This window comes from Eupeodes corollae, chromosome 1, assembly GCF_945859685.1.
Source record: "Eupeodes corollae chromosome 1, idEupCoro1.1, whole genome shotgun sequence".
Lineage (NCBI taxonomy): Eukaryota > Metazoa > Arthropoda > Insecta > Diptera > Syrphidae > Eupeodes > Eupeodes corollae.
Window position 1 is genome coordinate 227,768,039 of NC_079147.1, and position 20,906 is coordinate 227,788,944.

The following is a 20,906-nucleotide window of genomic DNA, read 5'->3' on the forward strand; positions in this document are numbered from 1 at the left end:
CGAATACTACTAAAACCACTTCAGAAGAAAAAGACAATGTCCACAGAATTGGATATATTCACCAGATCCAATATCGATACTGATTAGAGAGCATCTACACATAAAGAACTATCGACGCTCTACAGATCATATGTTAACACCTCGACTCCAAAAACTTATCGTGGGAAGAGTCAAAATTCTTTTACTGTGGCGCCCGAGATATGACCATGAAATTTTTTTCGAATGAAAAGATTTTTAACGTTGAAGGAGTTTAAAACAAAGAAAATGATAAAATTTAAGCGACATCATCATATCAAACTAAAACTATCATTCTAAGGTTCAAAACTAACCATCACCATCGTTCTGTAATGTTTTGATTGAAAGTCTCACTTCAAAGTGCAACATAAATGTGAAAACGGTTGACAAGTTATGGTATATACAAGGTGTGGCAATTAAGATCCGGGAATTTAATTATAATTTAAAAAGTGGCAAAACTAATTTCTGTCTAAAAAGAAGGAACTTCCTTTTAGTTAGAGTTCAAAGTTAAAGTATAGAGCACGTTTGGTTTGGAAGTAACTTTTTTAGTGGTGTAGTGAAAATGTGTGACGTACATTACAAGCAACGTGTTGTGATTCAATTTTTAGTGAAAAACCCTCGGAAACCCTCTGAAAATTGCAAGTTGTCTATGGAGACGAGAGCATGTCAAAAACGCGTGTGTTTGAATGGGCGAAGTGGTTCAAGGAGGGGCGTGAATCTGTGGAAAACGATCCACCTCTCGTACCGACGCAAATGTTGATCGTTTGCGCATGTTGATCACGTCTGACCGTTCGCTCGCCTAAGCATTCGTGCATTGTCTTACGAATTAAACATCAACAAAGAAACAGTTCGCAAGATGTTACAGGAGAATTTGAACATGCGAAAGATCTCCGCAAAGATGGTGCCTAAAGTTCTCACCCATGAACAATAACAAATGCGGGAATCGATTTGCGAGGATCTCTTATCTCGCATTTAGAGCGACGGCAGAGACTTGATGAGTCGGGTAGTCACTGGAGACGAGACTTGGATATTTGAGGATGACCCTGAGATGCGTTAACAAAGTCAACAGTGGTTGGAAAAGGGTGGAAAGCGGCCAACGAAAGCGAGGATGGTCAAAGTCACATTTGAAAGCAATGCTGATTTTTTTTTCGATATCCACGGCATCATTCATCGTGAATACGTTCCCGCTGCCCAGACAGTGACTGGAAAATTCTATGTTGGCGTTTTGGAGAGGCTACGTGCACATGTTTTTTGTAGGCGAGTTCGGGTCGCACTCTGATTTTATCTTCCATCACGATAATGCCCCGGCCCATTTCTCGTTCGTTGTGCAAGAGTTTTTGGCAAAAAAAGGCAGCCCCAACGTTGCCTCACCCACCCTATAGCCCCGATATTGCTCCCTGCGACTTTTTTTTGCTCCCCAAGATGAAGTCGCACCTCAAGGGAACTCATCATGGCATCGTACAGAATGTTTACAAAATTTCCTTTCCAATGGAGATAGATGAATTCCTCTAAAAAATTCTGTTGAAAATAACAAAGCCAAAACATCACAAAATTGGTTTAGACTTTAGGGTCAAAATAGTATAGGTTTCAAAGAAGCTTAAGATTGGCTTTTGGGAAGTTCATATTTTAATCCCTAATTTTCTATTTTGTGGTCCGAATTTGAGAGAGTGCCTCAAAGATTTCTTACAGGAAATTTTAAACCCTTAAGATAGAGTTACAACGAAAATGGTGTCAAAAATATCAACAGAAACAGAGCATGCCAATAGTTTGATGGCCACAACGTTTAAGGGCTTTCATTAAAGCTAAGATCAGTCATTTCGAGTAAAACTATTTTCTTTACTATGACCAAATATTCTTATCTTATGGTATTGTATGCTTGTAACAGAACTTATAATATGGCAGGCCTACGTAAAATAGAAAGATTTCTACTTTTCAAAATCATCCACGTTTTCGAAAAATTTAAAGGCTAGTTTCGAATTAAAGACAAAAATAAAGAGGCCGACGCACTTAAGCATGGTTCAACGTAGAGAAAATAAATCTTAAAAATCAGGGAAAGCGTGTTTATTTTGTCAGGAATATTGATTTTAATGGGGATTTTCACAGTTTTTCAGTTTCATAGTTTTCAGATACAAACATGTATTTGTTGTTTAAAAACTTTATTTATCTCATAAACGTCTGAATTTTTCACTCCACATAATTTATTTTTTCACTGATTTCTCTTTTTTTCTTTTTCGAAGGGTTTCTTAATCTTTTAATTGAATTTTCACAATTTCAAACAGAAAAGGTAAACAGTTTTAAAAAATATATATATGTACATAAATATTATAATTCTTGATTTTAAAATTTAATTTCGTTCTTACTTTTACTTAATAAATATACGTCTTCCTTCAACGAAAAAAACTTTGCAAATGTAGAAAAGAAAAACAGTAATATCCTTTTTGTACGAAGTAGTTCAGGATTCTTTAAGGACACGCCTCGATAAGGGTGGAGTCATCCAAGACAACCCCTCTGTGAAAATGTTTTAAGCGAGATTGTTTTTTTAGTTGGTCCATTGAAGTAGAGACGGAGGGTTGTGTTTTCACCCCTTCGTCCTTAGAGCTTAGTTAATGTAAAATTAACTGGACTTAGCTAGATGAGGTTTTTATTGTTGAGATTAAACGTTAAAGTGCGGTGCAGAGTTTATATCTATTTAAGAGGATTGTTTATTATTCATTATGTGAATAAAAGCCGCCGCCGCTTCATATCGGTGGCCGGTGGTATGGTGTCACTTTTTTAAACCGACACGTGACTAATTTTTGAAGAAAACAAAAATGCAATGAGAAATAGATTAATACTTTGGAAAAATATTTCCTAACATTAAAAAACTATTTTTAGAATAAATAACAAAGCCGACTTTTATGAATCGAAGTCCACATCTGGTGGGCGCAGGGAACACATTATAGCGGGTTTTATTTTTTAGGTTAAATGCAGTTTTATTGATTGATTGTTTTTTAAAAGGAATAGATAAAGAGCCTTCGCATTTTTTGAAACCTACTTTCCCTCCTAAATTGTGGATAGCTTAATATAGATGGATAAATGCATACCCAAAATCGAAAACATTGGACGGGTTTAAAAAGGCTACAAGGCTGACTGTCAAACAAACCTTATCTGACAGATCCAAGATCATGTACTGATTTCTTAGGCATAGTAAAAGCAGCGTTATGAGAAAATTAAAGCATTCGGTTTACATTTTATTAACGAAGCTATAATTGTTCAACATCGCACTTGCTGCGTACGCTAGTTGATGCAAGAAGCTCATAAGAGTGGTAAGCGAATCGACAAAACTCATGTTTCCCCGTGGCGGTCGTTCGTTGATATTGTAGCTGATGTAGCCAAGAGTAGGAACTCGAAATCAATTTCAAAAGTTCCTCATTTCACGCACGCAAATATTCGCTTTGTTATCGCTTCTGCCTTATAGAGCAGTTTTGACCTTAAGAATAAGTTTGAGCGAAAACTGTTCTAATTGTAAGCAAGAGAATAAAAGTTCAAAGACTTAGGTCGCTATGCTATATACAGTGGCAATGGAATGCACCAGCCCAGAAAGTCTTTACACCCGATTAAAAAGGATGGTGCAGTAGATGACAGCATCAGAACCAAATAAGCTTCAAAAGTGGTGACATCCATCGGGGACCGAGATGCCTGGAGACCGATGTTAGTTGAGGCCTAGGTCCGTTCCGAGGACAGTGTCGTGGACCATTCTTCTTTTAAAATGAGATGCGGAGAACAAATTTTCGGTTAAAGGCGGTCATTAAAGACTTTTTTTTTTTTAATAATTCAAGACATGTATTTGAACTTCCTCCACATTCGATTTCTTGAGCATCAAATTTTCAAACCATGTTATTGGCCGTCTTGGTTATATCAATTGCTTGCCTGGGAGTTGCGATTCGACAATTTTTGACTTTTATTTCTGGGGAACCGTAAAGGACCACTGTTATGTCAACATGTCCATAAAATCAATGATGAGCAACAGTCCAAAACCATCCACAAGGTCTTGGAAAATTTGAGTAGCAAAATATTATACTACGAAGCTGGCCAAGAAACATTGAAACTACATTGTGTTCCATAATTATAACAGCTAAACCACAATCACTCGTTAGGTCGTTCGGGCTTTCGACAGACTTTTTACCGAACTTTACGATATTTTTTTGCATTTACTTACTACAGTCCGGGGCGGACGGGGGCCTCAAGCAACATGCGTGTCCAGCCAGCTCGCTCCCCTCCTGGGTGAGCCACCTGAGTCGCGGTCTTCCTCTACAGCGCCGGCCGTCCCTCGGGATTGGATTCGAAGACCTTCCGGGCTGGAGCGTTGATGTCCATTCGCTCTACATGACCCAGCCATCTAAGCCGTTGGTCTTTATTTCTGTTAACTAGGTCAGTGTCGTTATATCTTCTCCTCCATTCACCATCTATTCATACGGGACCAAAAATGTACCTAGGTAGACAAAGTCTTTAACTACCTCAAAGTTATAGCTGTCCATGGTGACGGTTTGTTCAATACGTAGTTGTTCAATGTCCTTTTTTGATGACAGCATATACTTGGCCTTGCCCTCATTGAACACTAAACCCATCTTCCTCGCTTCCGTCGCAATGCTCAAAAACGCTCCACTGACATCAAGCTTTGATCTTCTAATTAAGTCAATATCATCTGCGTATCCGAGTAATTGGATGGGCCTTTGGAAGATTGTGCCTCGGGTGTTGACGGTTGAGTTTTGCACAATTCTTTCCAGAACGATGATGAAGAAGTCGCATGACAGTCCATCGCCTTGTCTAAACCCTTTTTTGACATCAAATGCATTGGTGAGACCTTTTCCGACCTTGATGGAGCTGCGTGCATTCTACATCGTCATTCTGCACAAACGGATAAGTTTGACAGAGATGCCAAAACTAGACATTGCTCTGTAGAGCTCTTCCCTATAGACGCTGTCATACGTGGCTTTAAAATCGAGAAAGAGATGGTGGGTATCGATTTGAAGTTCCTGGGTTTTTTCCAAGACTGCCATAGTGTGAATATTTGGTCGATAGTGGACTTTACTGGTCTGAAGCCACACTGATAAGGACCAATAAGGTTGTTGACGAACGTCTTTAGACGTTCACATAATACGGCAGAGAGAATCTTATTTCTGTGGTGGTGGCCGTGTGCAACCTTGCACTTCAGAGGCGGCATCTCTGATGGCTGCAAGGCAATGTTGCCACTGGTTTTAAATGCTTAATGCAGGCAGCATAGGACTCCTTAAGATGTGATTAGAGACGCGATCGGAAAAGGACATGGCTCCAACAAGGTAGTGGTCCGTTGGCCCCTCGGAATGTTCGGACATCATGTATACTGGAAGAGTGTCGTGCGTCGACCGCAATGTGGTCAATCGAAATCGATCAGCCTGAATCTTCCCAGCTTGGCGTTAAAATCTCCTAAGACAATTTTAATGTCATAGCCAGGGCACTGCTCATATGTCTTGTCCAAGAGCTCGAATAATATGTCTTTGGTGTCTTCATCTTTCTCCTCTGTTGGGGCATGCGCTCATATTAGGCTTATGTTGGCGAATTTAGCCTTGATGCGGATTGTTGTGATGCGCTCGCTCACACTGTTAAAACTCAAGACTTTTTGCCTGAGTCTAGTTCCAAAAACAAATCCACACCCAAAAAGACGCTGTCTTTGTTCTCGAAAGCAGTCGTCGTAGTATATATCGCAGTCTTTTAGTTTGCGTTTGTCCGGTCAATAACATCGCAGTTCTTGGATGGCGGTAATACCTGTCTTGCAGCAGTTTAGGGCTTCCGCTAATTGTTCGGCTGCACGTGGTCTATTAAGGGACATAACATTAAACGTACAGATCCGAAGTTCGTTGTACTTATTTCGTTTGCGTAAGTTGTCAACAGTGAATACGTCCGTATCCGAGGCTTGTTGGTGCTTCGCAACTAAAGGTATTTTTTACGTGTCCAGGAACTCACCCCGAACGGCACGCACAACCCCCAACCTGGAGGTCTTGATTCTTAGTATAACTCCAAGGAAGGGGAGCCTGATAAACCGCTCCTTACAGGCCTAGGCTCCGAATATGGCGAAGAAGCCCTATAAGATGTTCACTAAGTAGTTCAATCTAACTGGAATTGTAGCCGCCAACGGTGATTCCATCTCGAGAATTCGTCCGCAGACGTCTGGATAAAGAGAGGTGCCTTAGTGGAAACACCTCTTCCCCCCTCTCTCGTTTGCTGTCCCCAACAACTTTCCACTGGGGTTGGAACCCAATCTCCAGTTAAGGTACTAGACACACGATGTTCAAAGCGGGGAGGTGAGAGTAGGAGTTGATAGACAGAGGTGGGTTTTGAGAAAAACCTGTGGACGCTTGTGTCCTCTTGAATGCACATGTCTACCATTTGAACATTTTACAATAGCATGTGTCATAAAGCGCCACCTAGAAATTTGCAATAAGTAATGTAGTTTCAAAACCTCGGTGTTGGGAAGAAAGTTTACTTAAGTTTACTTACACTTTTTCAATGTATGTATTAAATTCAATCATTTATGTGAAAAGCTAATTATTTTTCAATTTTTAGCACCATATTCTTAAATGTTATTTTGAGGACTTAACTATTCAAGTGATAGAGTTGTTGCGGCTGTGGATGGTTTTGTGATTGGAACACCAAAAGAAGAGCACTTCAATCCGGATACTGCCTTCCGAATTGATGTCAGCTCGATTATTTTTTCCTCATCCACCGTAATTTGTACTTCTTCGATATTTTTAGTCAGTCCACACCTATGTATATACGTAAAATGTTTAAAATAAGTTATTTACACAATCACAATTATATTTACCTTCCTCCAACCAGCAATGTTTTTCATAGGTGGGTCATTCGAATTTAAAATTTCAGCCAATTCGGCCCACAACATACTAAGGTCCGCGTTCCCTTGTACAGAATTAGGTTTATAGTCATTGGCCAAAGAAGGATGCTCATCCATAAATTTAATACATACTCGTATTTGTTGCTGTTTTTGTGTTACTGACCTATGCATTTACAAAATTATATATTTAGATTTATCAATTTATAAACATACCAGACAAAAATACTTACATTTTAAAACTAGAGTTTTATCGTCGGCGGCAACAAATAAAAACACTAAAAGTAACAGTAACAATAAACATCACAAAATAGTTGTCATGTTTGGTAACTTGGCATTTTTTACAAATTTTCAAAATTTCTCATAGAGAAAAACCAAGTTTATTAACATTTTCAAGTTATCGAACAAGCATTATCTTTCGTTGAGTTTTTTCTTGACATTTCAGTCATACTGAACGATCTTATACCGAAAACGATTGACGAGACGATATCGATAAAGTTACGTGAAGCAAATTATTGACGATATCATTAATGAGCCAACAACGAGTTGAAATTGTTAAAATTTACAACCGAAATTTGGAGTCAGTGGCCTCAAAGCTACGTCCACGTCATTCTAAAGCGTTGGACATCGCTGTGGCATGAATGTGGTCAATTTTGCGAAAAGATCTTGGCCTACATCCTTACAAGATTAAATCTACGCAAGAACTGAATCCGCTTGACCAGTGGCCACCAGAATGTTCGTCAATTGGGCTGAGGAACCACTTGAAAATGATACGGATTTACATCGAAAATTCATCTTCAGCGATGAGGCTCATTTCTGGCTGAATGGCTTCGTGAATAAACAAAATATGCGTAATTGGTCAGGCAGCAATCCACACGTACTCTTTGAGTCATCATTGCATCCTGAAAAATATACGGTTTAGTTTAGTTTATGGGCCGGCGGCGTCGTCGTTGGGCCGTACTTCTTCCGTGATGATTAAAACCGGCACGTTACTGTGAATGGAAATCGCTACCGTTCAATGATAACCGAATATTTTTGGCCCCAATTGGATGATATGGACTTGGAGGACATGTGGTTCCAACAGGACGGCGCCACAAGCCACACAGCGGATGTCATAATCAATATATTGGAAACCAAGTTTGTAGAACTTGTTATCTTGTCGATGGTCTCTGCCAACAAGCCAGCGACGATTGATGAATTTCGTACGAGTTACGAACGTGAAATTGCAGCAGTATCGGGCGATTTATGCTTGAAAACCGTTACTTTTGGTTCAGCGTATGAACTTCTGCAAAAAAAACTTTTTTAGCGATCTTATTGAAAAGCCCGATACGTACAGTGTCAGTCATGTTTATATTTTTGGTGTATAATTTCTTTAGTTGAAATGTTTTTTAAAATGTTTGTATTACTTTTCATTCATAATAATGAGAGTTTAATAAAATAGTTATTTTATAGCTAAGGATGATCCCCGAATTATTGGAATAAAATATTAAAATTAAATACCAATGATTAACTTACTTGCTTTCAAGTTTGAATTTTAAATGACTTAAAGACTTTATAAAGTCAAAGAGACTGCAGTCCAATTGACTTTGAGTCAGTTGACTTTTTAAATTGATTTCAAGTTAAATCTTTTAAAAATGACTTAACTTTTATGTTAAAAGTAAAAGTAATTTTGGAAGTCAAAACGCTATACAAAAAAATCAAATTCAGCCAATAAAAGACTTTAGTTTTTACAACTCTGCCATTTGGTATGTGCTCGTATAACATTTCGCACATAACCTTGAACACATTGAAGTCAAATGACACTCTGGACATAAGATATGTGAACTAAAAGCTACATAAATATAAATCTCTTTAGTGTTGATATTTCCACCCCGACGCCGACAAATTTCCTGTCATATTAGGTTCAATGATAATCGCATTAACACTTTTTCCCAGCGCATGACACACCCACCGATATCAATAAAATTTACACCACAGAAATATCTTGTTCACTCAACCAGAAATCCCTTAAATTAATTCTTAGCACTATCAGCACGTGTCTCCTCCTGCCCAACAATTAGAATAAAAGTCAGAAGTTATTGTGGGTGTGAGTGAGGATTTATCCTTTCATTCTCATGGACTTGTCGGCCGTGCTGAGATAAGAAACGGAACTGCCAATACAACCAGCTAGGGGATGAGATTAGAAATGCGATAATATTTGGACCCAGGAGAAAACGAGCTCGGATGAACATAAGATTCCTTTTTTTTAACTCTCGGTTTAATATTCCTCCAGAATAATTTGCATTGAAAAACATGATAACAATAATATTTTGAAGTGAAAAGTTGTTTGAAGATTATAAATTTATCAATGGCTTATCTCTTTTCTTTTTTTTTTTATATAAAAACGAATATTTGAATCAAAATAGGCAAAAATCTATTAACCAATTTCGAGATACAATTTAGAACTCTAACTATATTATTTTATTTTACCTAAAATAGATAGGAATTCATGGGTTAATCTTTAAAGTGATTACACAATTATTATGTATATTATTATGTTTATTATGTATGTTTTAAATATACTTGCAGAAAACTATTGCTATTTGGAACCGATGACAAATTATCATTCATCAACAAATTTAAATAGATGTTGAGAAATCATCAGTTACTTTAAATTTTATTTTATAGATAAGGGAAGTATGGGCAAAATCGTTTTTGTACGGAAACAATAATAAGGAGATATAGGAACATTTGAAGCAATCAATTGAGGCTATGTAAGTTGAATGAACAATATACATTTTTCTTTATTTGTATAAATATTAAGCCATAATATGAGTGCATTTTTAAACATTTTATGAAACTTATAACTTTTATGAAACCTAAAATATTTTGTTTAAGCTTTTGTGTCGGCTGTTATTATTGCTATGTAAACTTTTTGTGAATAGTATAATCTTTCTTTATGCTAATGAATATTTAGTCATAAAACATAAGTTTTATGAAAAATTCATTTGCATTTTATGAGAAGGTTTTCAGAAGAATAATAACGGCTTCATATATTTCATGAAAGCAGCACATAGTTTTAAGGAATGTGGTCATAAAATCTAGGGACATTATTTTGGGTGTTATGTAAAGGTTTCATAAATTGTATGAAAAATAAATGCCTTTTATGAATAGGTATTTATAAAATAATTAAAGACTGATTTATATTTTTCATGAATGATGTATATAGTTCTTAGTAATGAGTTCATAAAATTTAGGAAGAGAATCTTGGGTTTTATGTATAGATTCATAATTTTTATGAATGCTGTACACAGTTTTTAGGAATGCATTCATAAAATCTAGGGACAGAATTATGGGTTTTATGTGTAGATTCATAGTTTTCGTGTATGCTGTACATAGGTTTTAGTAATTTTAATCTAGGGACATATTCAAAACTTCTGTGTATAGCAATTGCATACAAATCACATTACATGAACTTAATTCATGTAACTTAAGTATGCAAATATATCAAATACCTACATTTTATGAATATCATAAATCACAGGATTTGTTCATACTCGTATGAATATATTCTTACAATTTTACCTAACATATTCATAGAAATTATGTACCTTTTTGGTTCAGTGCGGATGTTTCAAGACTGTTTTTACAGCAGCAGAGCAGGAAAAAAAATTGCGCGCACATAGAAAGCACCTTTTATCTCTAAGCCAATATTATTCATTTGAGGTAAGAAGTTGGATGCATACTTATTCACTCTTAAGCCTAGTACATACTTGTGAACCATCTCGTGAACCCATACAAATTTCAGTTTTTGGTTCACCCGTGAACTTGCTCGTGAAGCTGAGTGGAGAACAAAGTGGAGAGTTTTCGTTCACGGGCAATTCACGTGCAAAATGTACGGGAACTGTTGGTGAAGCTGAAGTCAAATGTTCACAACGTGTACTCACAAGTGTGTACCAGTGAGCAATGTCAAAAGTTCACTTTCTCCACTGGCGAACGTTCACTTCACGAGGAAGTATGTACTAGGCTTTAAGCCTAGTACATACTTGTGAACCATCTCGTGAACCCATACAAATTTCAGTTTTTGGTTCACCCGTGAACTTGCTCGTGAAGCTGAGTGGAGAACAAAGTGGAGAGTTTTCGTTCACGGGCAATTCACGTGCAAAATGTACGGGAACTGTTGGTGAAGCTGAAGTCAAATGTTCACAACGTGTACTCACAAGTGTGTACCAGTGAGCAATGTTAAAAGTTCACTTTCTCCACTGGCGAACGTTCACTTCACGAGGAAGTATGTACTAGGCTTTAATGGTTACGAAATATCAAATTCAAGAGCTCTTTGGCATATATGAAGTCCGCTGTCAATCAAACCGCAGTAAACGGCTTCAAAAAGACTAGATGGTTTTGAAGACTGACTGCTCAAGACAATTGTGCAAGCTTCAGCAAGGGAAACTGTGGAGCAATCCACGAATAAACCCCTAAAAGAAATGCTTTCATACTATCCATTGCAAGATCTTGTGTCAGGAACTTTTCTTCAAAATCCAGAATAACTAATTTTTGCATTAAGTCCACTGCGATTAGTGCTCACGAGACTTGTTGAATTGGAGACAATGTTTTGTCCCTAGTATAATTTATTAGGAAGCTTTTGATCCTGATTGTTATACTGAACTTTTTTTTTAAAGCTATCAAACGTTTATTTAAAGTGAGATGAACACAATCCCGATTTTGGCTTTCTGGAATTTTGGAATTTCGGGTTCCTGGAAATTTCAAGATTTTAACTTTTCGGGGTTTCGGTCAAATTCAGACGACATAAGATACTTGAAGGTAAAGCAAGTTTCTAGCACCTTTCAATTAAGGCCAGTTAAATGAAAAGTTACTCAAACAAAATCTTCCTTATTACCAAGTCAAGTCCACTTATGTTAGAATGATAGCTGATATTTATCACTCTGTATAATTTACTTATTTTCTTCTCAATTCAACTTAATGTTTTGTGTAAAAGGGTCAATTATCAAATTTGAAAAGAAATATATAATATTTAATTACAATACAAAATATAAGTTGGAGATACATAGCTTACCTAAGGTGTGATTTGTGTAGACAGTAAAGTTTTTGGTAGTTTTCGTACGATCAACTAATCGCAATAGTGAAGCAATTTATGGCAATTGAAAAAGAAATACCCGTAAGATGGCTTTTTCAAAATGTGCGCTCAAAGAATGCAGTTGACTGCAAATGAAGTGTGAAGAATATGACACTTTCAAAAATGACAGCTAAAATCAAACCCATTATTGGAAAATTCTAATAAAATCAGAGTATTTTTTCCTCTTAAATTAAGTGGTTTTCGTGTTTTATTAAAAAAAGTTATCGGTTTGATTATTCTTAAAAGTTTAAAATTATCAACAATATTTTGCATTGTTGTGTTCATAAAAATAGCAGTGCTGATCACATTTTATTAGATTGTCAATTATTTAAATAACGGAAATTCTTCCAAAAAAAAAAACATGTTACTTGCATCTAACGGTCTTTCGTTTTCATATTACAGACTTTTAGCTTGAACTTATACTCTACTTTTCCCGGTGAACACCCATTATTTCAAACTCTCTGGATATAGAGTATTCATAAAAATAGCAGTGTTTTTGATATTAAAAAGTGTTAAAAATTATTTTTTGTTATTTTTCGAAAAGTATTTATAACATACTAGCATATAAAAAATTAATAAATATTAGCTCAAAAATAAACAATGGGACGGTCAAGACACTGCACCGAAGAAATTCGAAAACTTATTAGAAAACTGCGTTTGGAGGAAAAAACCTACCAAAATATTCAAGATATCCAAGGCTGTTCAGCAAAAATGGTCAGTAACGCCTTAAAATGGGTAAATAAACCGAAAACGCTAGGCCCAAAAAAGATGACTACTAAAAGAACTGACAGAAAACTTGTTTAGTTAGCAAAATAGAACCCTTCCATAGGATCTAGGAAAATAAGAAATGGACTTTAACTGTCTGTTAGCTCTGTCACAATACGAAGATGTCTTTTGTAAGCAAAGTTACCAGCCCGAAGTCCAAGCAAGGTACCATTCTTGACAATAAGGCATGAGAATGGAGTTTGTTAAAGCGCATAGAGATTGGGCAAAAAAGAAATGGAGGAATGTTCTGTGGAGCGATGAAAGCAAAGTCGTCTTTTTTGGGTCAAAGGGTTGTCGAGAATATGTGAGAAGACCTTAAAATGCAGCATACGATCCATGGTACACTATAAAAACAGTGAAGCAAGGTGGAGGAAAAATTATGATATGGGCTTGCTTTTCATATTACGGGGTCGAGCCTATTTATCTCATAGGGGGTATAAGGGATGCAACCTTGTATGTGAAAATTCTCGAGGAGATTATGTTACCCTATGCTGAAGAGGAAATGAAGTTGGTTTGGGTATACCAACAAGACTATGACCCAAAGCATACGTCAAAAAATGCAAAATCATGGTATGCGCAGAAGAAGTTATCCGTTATGGAGTGTCCCACTCAATCCCCCGACCTTAACCCCATCCAAAATTTGTGGGGGGATATTAAGAACGCAGTTCCTAAAGCAAAATCCAAGAATTCGAATTTTTGGAAGCAGTGCTTGATTCGTGGAACGCAACACTAGTCAAGAAGTTTCAGGTATTTCCTTTTTTAAATTTTTGAAAAGATAATTGGGTCGAAAATCAATTTTTACCAACTTTTATAAATTTTTTTTAGGTTTTTATTTTTTCTAAAAAAACTGTCAATTGATTTTTATCGAATGGGGAAAACAATATTTCTTATAAGATAAAATTAGTTGAAAGCCATAATCTGATTTTTTTAAAAGAGATATGAATCAAAATTCAATTTTTACCAACGTTGAGAAATGTTTGTTTAGGTTTTTTTTAAACTGTAAATTTGATTTTAACGTTATTTTTCATGGCACAAATTTTTTTTGGAGATAAAAACATTTTTTGTTCATAAAATTTTCGACGTGACACATATTTTTTTTAGTTATACTTACTTACTTACTTAAGGTGGCGCTACAGTCCTGTGTGAACTAGGGCCTCACCCAACAAACTTATCCATCTAGCTCGGTCCCTAGCTAGATGTCTCCAGTTTCGCGCTCCAAGTTGGGTCAGGTCACCTTCCACTTGTGCGCGCCACCTGATCCGCGGTCTTCCTCTACTGCGCTGTCCTGTGGGTGCGGATTCGAAGACTTTCCGGGCCGGAGCATTGGTTTCCATGCGCTCTACGTGACCCAGCCATCTTAGTCGTTGGACTTTTACTTTTCTTGCTAAGTCTACGTCGCTGTACAGCCCGTACAGTTCGTCGTTCCATCTTCTCCTCCACTCCCCTTCGATGCATACGGGACCGTAGATCACACGAAGAACTTTTCTCTCGAAGCGACCCAAGGTGCTTTCATCCGCTTTTGTCATGGTCCATGCTTCTGCACCGTATAGCAGGACGGGGATGATAAGGGTCTTATATAGCAACACTTTGGTCCCTCGAGAGAGGACATTACTACTCAATTGCTTTCTTAGTCCAAAGAAACAGCGGTTAGCAAGAGTTATTCTGCGTTTGATCTCAGCGCTGGTGTTGTTTTCTGCGTTTACAGCGGAGCCTAGGTAGACGAAGTCCTTGACTACCTCAAAGGTACGTCTGTCGATGGTGACGTTTTGACCAAGACGTCAGTATTGTACGTCCTTTCTTGACGACAGCATGTACTTTTTTTTAGTTATATTGATTTATAAAAAAAAGAAGTTAATTAGATTTGATTCCGAAAATATACTTGTTTGGCATCACGTTGCAATATATAATTTAAAATTTAATTCAAGTCTGTAACGTAATTGCTTCGTGAGATATTTAGGGTTAACCTAAATGTTCACCTTTTTTTATGGTAAAAAAACCACCACACAATTTTTGTGAGAGCCTTTTATGCATCTTTCTGTCTTATTATTAAATTTATTTGTAATCGATATCTCTTCTGGTTCTTGAGCTATTTACGACGAAAAAACGTTGCGAACGTACGTACACACGCACGCATAGACAACTTTCTAAAAATCTTGTATTTCGACTCTAGGGACATTGAAACGCCGAGAAATGTCAAAATCTTCAATTCGACAAACAGAATCAATTACAATAACTTCCTATGGGAAGTTAATAATCAGCATAAAATTAATAGAATGTCTTTTTGAGAACGAACAAATCTTAAACCTTATCGTGAACGACACGGTGGCACCGATAAAAAAAAACATAACCCCAAATTATTACCTAATCCCCATCAAATTGAACTCCTATCGGACTTCATCGCATTTCATCTCATTTTGCAAGGAAAGGATGAACCTATGTATATTTAGATTAATTAAAAAGATTGTTGGCTATGAAGATCAAGAAAAAAAAGTGGATTATGTTGGTGTTGTCGGCGCTGCGTGCGTAAATGTATCTCGCGATAAGTTCCGTTTGACTGAAAGATTAAAAATTCATAACTTTTCTTCTTTCTTTTAAATTGTCCCAAAAGTTTTCAATAGGGTTAAATTTGGCGGGAGAGTGACACGGTCAGTCACAGGTTTCAAGAGTTTTTGGGGTATTTATCCTGCCAGCCTATCCAGCACAATGGCATTTCTTACTCCTAAGTATATATGTAGGTATGTATACATTGAACTTATAGTATATTAGGAAAGACCCTTTTTCAGTGACTTTGTTCTATAGGACTACTGAAGACAATTGAAAACAGCCCCAAAAAATAGTACATTTGTTATATTTTCGAATAATTAGTTCAATACGCTCCCGCTTTACCTCTACTTCTTAAAAAACTAACAGACATTGACGTATTTTAAAAGATATGTCGATTTTAAATAAAATTTAAATAATTTTTTTTTCAATTTCTACTTACTCCAGTAGATTAGTGTATTTTATTATATTTCATATTTTGAAACACCAATTCAAAAATTAATTTGCTTCCGAAAATACACATCCACAAGTCACGTGGCGCATTATTACACACGACATCAACAACTCCTAATCAAAGCACACCACATCATGAAGAACAAACAATCTTCTTAAATAGATAAATATATCATCACAATCCTTTTGACTTCGCCACTTTCTAATCTTACTTATACAATAGGAAAGCCTGAAAACGGCAAGGTAACCCTCCATATCTACTCACGAAATGCATTTTTTTTTTTCGAAACTTTCCCCAGCAATATTACTTAAAAATAAGGAATAGTACTGGGGTATAATAAGTAACGCCTTTCCTTTAAGGGCGTGTCTTCCACAACCCCTTTGCACTAACAAGCTTTTATAAAAGCTCTTTGCGAAAGAAATAAAGCTCCATATAGAGCAGTATGTAAAGTGATATGATTTTTTAAATTCAGATTATTGATGTTTAAAACAAGGACTGTAGACTCACCAAGGTTGGAATTGGATTGAGTCTGCGATGTGGAAGCATACAAAGTCTAGAGAATTTTAGGGTAATCGTTATACTGACAAGAGGAATTTTAGGATGCTAGGGGACTAGACAGTTTGTTTGTAAAAAGATGATGATAGACCGAAGTTACTTTGAAAATTTGTTTTCCCCTAACTTCAAAACTGTATATACCCATCGAAATTCATAATTTTTGATTTGCAATAGTTATACCCAAAGATTTTGATTAGAATATATATATTTGAACCAGACAAAAAATGGCGTAATTTTCGGGAACCATTTTGATAAATAGCAAAACATTTTTTTTTGTAAATGATTTTGAATCTTTAATTATAAGTTCATGAATTTTCAATAAATATTTAATAATTTGAATTTTAAAATAATACAAAATTGTTTAATTATTTGTTACCCGCCTTATTAAAACTAAGTTCGATTTCGTAACCGTCTGTGAATGTTTCAAACAGCTTAACAACATTTTGTGCGAAAAAAGTTTGAAATCAATATGTTTCTTTGTTTTTAAAATACTTGAGTCGACAACCATTTTTTAATCAGGTCTAAGTTGTTGTTGTAAGTTTTCGTATTTTGTAAAAAAGGCTGTCAATTGATTTTTCTAGGCTAGGTCAGTTAAAGTGGCTATCCAAGATGGAATCGGACATACTTAGGCTCAATGGAACCAGCTTGAGTCCCTTACGAAACGTGAGAGGCTGATTATACCGATATGATTTAGATCGTTTAGATCGTTAAAGAAGAATTATCCTAGGTAATTCTTGCGTTTTCGAGCCAGAGCAGGGCATGTGCAAAAAAGATGAAGAAGTGTTTCCTCGTCCATACAGCTTCTGCAAAAGTAATTTGAGAATACGCCTAGTCGAGTGGCAAGCTTTCCAATTAAACAGTGTCCGGTTAAAACACCTATTATCGAGCTTATATGCGACCTGCTTAGAGAGAGCAAGCACCTTGGGAAGTCGGAATGAGAGACTTAATTTCAGTCGTTCAGAGTACACACCTCCACCAACCCCTTCTTTTGTTTTTGAACCATCTGTATAAAAATGGATTGACCCATCTTCCAGAAATGTCCTATCCTCCCAGAAAGATCTGGGAGGTATAGAAATCTGGAAGTGTCTATCGAATTGCAGTTGGGGGATTTGTAGTCTGTGTGCTTTGGAATTGATTCTAAATACCTAAGAATTACGGAGTGGCCAATTTTATTGTTAGTCCACTGCGACGAAGCTTTGAGGTGAATTGCAGAGCTTGCAGCTATTTGTTTGCTAAGAATGTGAAGAGGGGTTAGGTAGAGTAAGGTGTCCAGTGCCGCAGATGGGATCGTGCGAAGCGATCCGTTTATACACAGGCAAGCTAAACGTTAGACTTTATTTAGATTATCCCTGTTTATACCTTACTCTAAAGCAGTCCAGCATACTGCCAGACCTTTTATTAAAATCGGCCTGATTACCGATGTGTATAGCCAATGCGTGATTCTGGGCTGTAAGCTCCATTTATTACCAATAGCTTTTTTGCAAGAAAAGAGAGCTATCGTAACTTTTTTGACTCTTTCCTGTACGTTGCGTTACCAATTTAGTTTTTTTTACCTAAGACAACACCCAGGTATTTAGCCTCCTCTGAGAATTTTAATTGGATTCCTTTAATATAGGGATGTTTGACAAATTGAATTTTGTATCTATTCGAAAATAAGACCAGATCGGTTTTGTGTGGGTTAACACCCAGTCCACACCGATCAGACCAAAGTATTAGTCTGTCTAATGCATTTTGTAATAGTTCTTTTGGGGTGTTAACATACTTTCTTGACACTGCTATAGAAACGTCATCCGCATAGGCTATCACTCTGAAACCCTCCGCATCCAGACTAGTTAGGATTTCATTCACCACTAGGTTCCAGGGGAGAAGGGATAAATCACCACCTTGCGGTGTCCCTCTACTAACGAATCGTCTGCCAGAAGAGTTGCTCTGTTTTGACTTGATTATTCTGCTAGTCGGCATTAAATGAATCAACTCCCGAAGCAAACTCTCTAGATTTAGAGATGTTTGTGAAAATGTGATTGCAGATGTGTCCACGTTGTTAAAGGCAACTTCGATGTCAAAGAAAGCAACCATAGTGAACTCTTTATGATGGAGGGAATATTCGACTGTGGGTACTAAGGTGTGTAGCGCTGTTTCCACCGATTTAGGCATGTTGAGACGATAATACTTGCCCTTAAATGGATATCAATCAATCTTTCCAAGGTGTTAAGAGGGAATGATGATAGACTTATAGGTCGTAGATCTTAAGGATTGACTTGCGAGCATTTACCTGCTGTGGGTATAAAAACAACGTTAAATTCTCTCCATGCCGAGGGAACATGGACCAGGTAAAGACAGCTAGTAAAAATTGCCTTGATTGGTGCAAGTCTTTTGTAGCTCGGCTGCTATTTTTTCATCTGGTGTTGCAGATTTAAATGGTTTGAAGCTGTTGAGAGCCAATTGTAGCTTGTCCCTTGTGATCAGACTTTGTGGATATGTTGTATTGAGACTTGAACGTATATAACTGTTGCAAGTTTCGTTAAGAGAACTACTAGGAAAGTGACTATCCAATAGTAAGTTCAGAGGTTCATTACTTGAATTTGTCTAGGAGCCGTCTGAATTTTTCGAGCAGATTGGCATCGGCTTCAGAAGTTTCTTCTATCTATGATTTTTCTATGAAATGAACTAATAACTAAAAACAATATTTTTTAGTCGACAACCAATTCTTACCAATTTTAGTAGACATTTTGTACGTTTTAAAATAAAAAATTATCTTACGTAACAACAAAATTGAGCACAAATGAAATCATTTTGAAGTTAAAACCTTCATTTATTTACGAGATATCGAGGATTAATAATCCATTTTTACCAATTTTGTTGGAGATTATAAGTTTTATGGAAAAACTGACTATTGGATTTTTATAAAAAATTTACTGAATGTTGAAAACATTATGTAGTAAGAAAACCACCAATTTGTTGGTAAGTTCTTTCTGCATCTTTCGATGCTATTATCTGTAAAACGAAATTAATTTGAAATCAATGGCGCAAAACGTTAAACTGCCATATTATCAAGAATTTATTAATTTACTAGTTAGCAATTAGTTAAACATTTAGCAATTGACTAAGGGAGTCCAAAATGTTAAACTTTTTTTTCGTCTTGCTAATTTGTGAATTGTCCACTGCTTTTATAAGAATAATTCTACCTGCAGATGTCAGATTGCAAACAGTTAAAGTAGCCATTACGTGATTTTAACTTTAGCAAATTGTTAAGAGATAATGAGATGTTAAAATCGTTTAAAATAAGGTAAATCATCTTTTAAGCTTTATAAATTGCTTAAAATGCTTTAAACATTTTACTAAATCGTTAATCTTTATTTTTTCTTGATACATATGTATGTAACGAAACATGTTAGAAATCTTTGATTCAGATTCTAGGGACGTTGAATCGTCGAGAAATGTCAAAAATTTCAATTTGACAAGTCGGACCGATTACAATAACTTTGTATGGGAAGTTAATAAAAACAGTTGTTCCACATTACCGTCTTTATTGATTTGAAGATGAAATATTTTTGAACTACAGTGGCTCACAGCTTAATTGACCCATCGTATATTAACAAGTTAATGGAAGAATAATTCTTAAGCGAAGAAAGGTATCAGAAAAATAAAAACGCAGAAAGGTCCAGTAGGTTTATAACTTAAACAACATTTCTTTATTTATTTTACTAAAATTAAAATTGCACAACAAACAACACGAAAATTAAATAAATTATTCAAGGTCATAGCTTATTTGACCCATTTTAAATAAACACTTAATAAAAAAAGATTACGCAAATTAATGTTAATTTTAATATTTCGTATGTCCACCCTTTTCTTCTAATACTGCCTTAAGCCAATATTAATAAGAATCCACCAATTTGTTTGTAGTGTCTGGAGGGATTCCTGTCCATTCTTCAGTCAATGCAGTTTTGAGGTAATTTTGTTTGAAATATGTCGTTTTCGAATATTTGTATCCAAAATGGACCACAGGTTATCTATTTATTCAAATCCGGAGACTATGCTGGCGGTTCCTGAATTCCTAAAGTATCTTTCGAGTCGTTGTCTTGATAAACCCGAAACGAGCGTCTTATGCCAAATTGTTCTGCACTTTGCAGCAATTTTTGAGGATATTGAGGTTCACCATTTTATCCATTGTACTCTCAATGAACTCCAGTTTGCCAACTCCGGCTGCTGACATGCAGGCCCAAATCATGAAAAGACCACCCCCATGCTTAACAGTTGCTCTGAGATTTTTGTCCTGGAGCTCTGTACTTGTTTTGTTTTTAGCATCCTTTCTAATGTGTTCTTTTGCGAACCTTAAACGATCATATTAATTTTTCTTGTTAATGAAAAGCTTTTTTCGAGCAACCATTCCATTAAACTCGTTATTCTTCAAAAAGCTTCTTATGGTTTCGGGAGAGAGACTTTCCGAGCTCGTTTTCTACCTCACCATAGTCAGTTTTGGTGCCGATATCTTGGGTTTTAGCTTTACTTTGCCACAATGCATCTTTCATCTGACGCAGTATTTTGTTTTTCCATTATTTTCCACACGGTTTTCAAAAACAAAACGATGAATTATG

The 20,906-nt window shown here is 36.2% G+C and overlaps 1 protein-coding gene across 1 annotated transcript in view; it reads right to left on the bottom strand.

Annotated features, from left to right (window-relative positions):
* Window positions 1-7,694, bottom strand: part of LOC129949018 (uncharacterized) — a 13,563-nt gene extending 5,869 nt beyond the window's left edge. Inside the window, exons 1-2 of the mRNA XM_056060212.1 lie at window positions 7,663-7,694; window positions 6,857-7,046 (exon numbers count right to left, since the gene is read on the bottom strand). Coding sequence (XP_055916187.1) covers window positions 6,857-7,046; window positions 7,663-7,694 — 222 coding nt within the window. The remainder of the gene's footprint in view (window positions 1-6,856; window positions 7,047-7,662) is intronic.
* Between the last annotated feature and the right edge of the window lie 13,212 nt (window positions 7,695-20,906).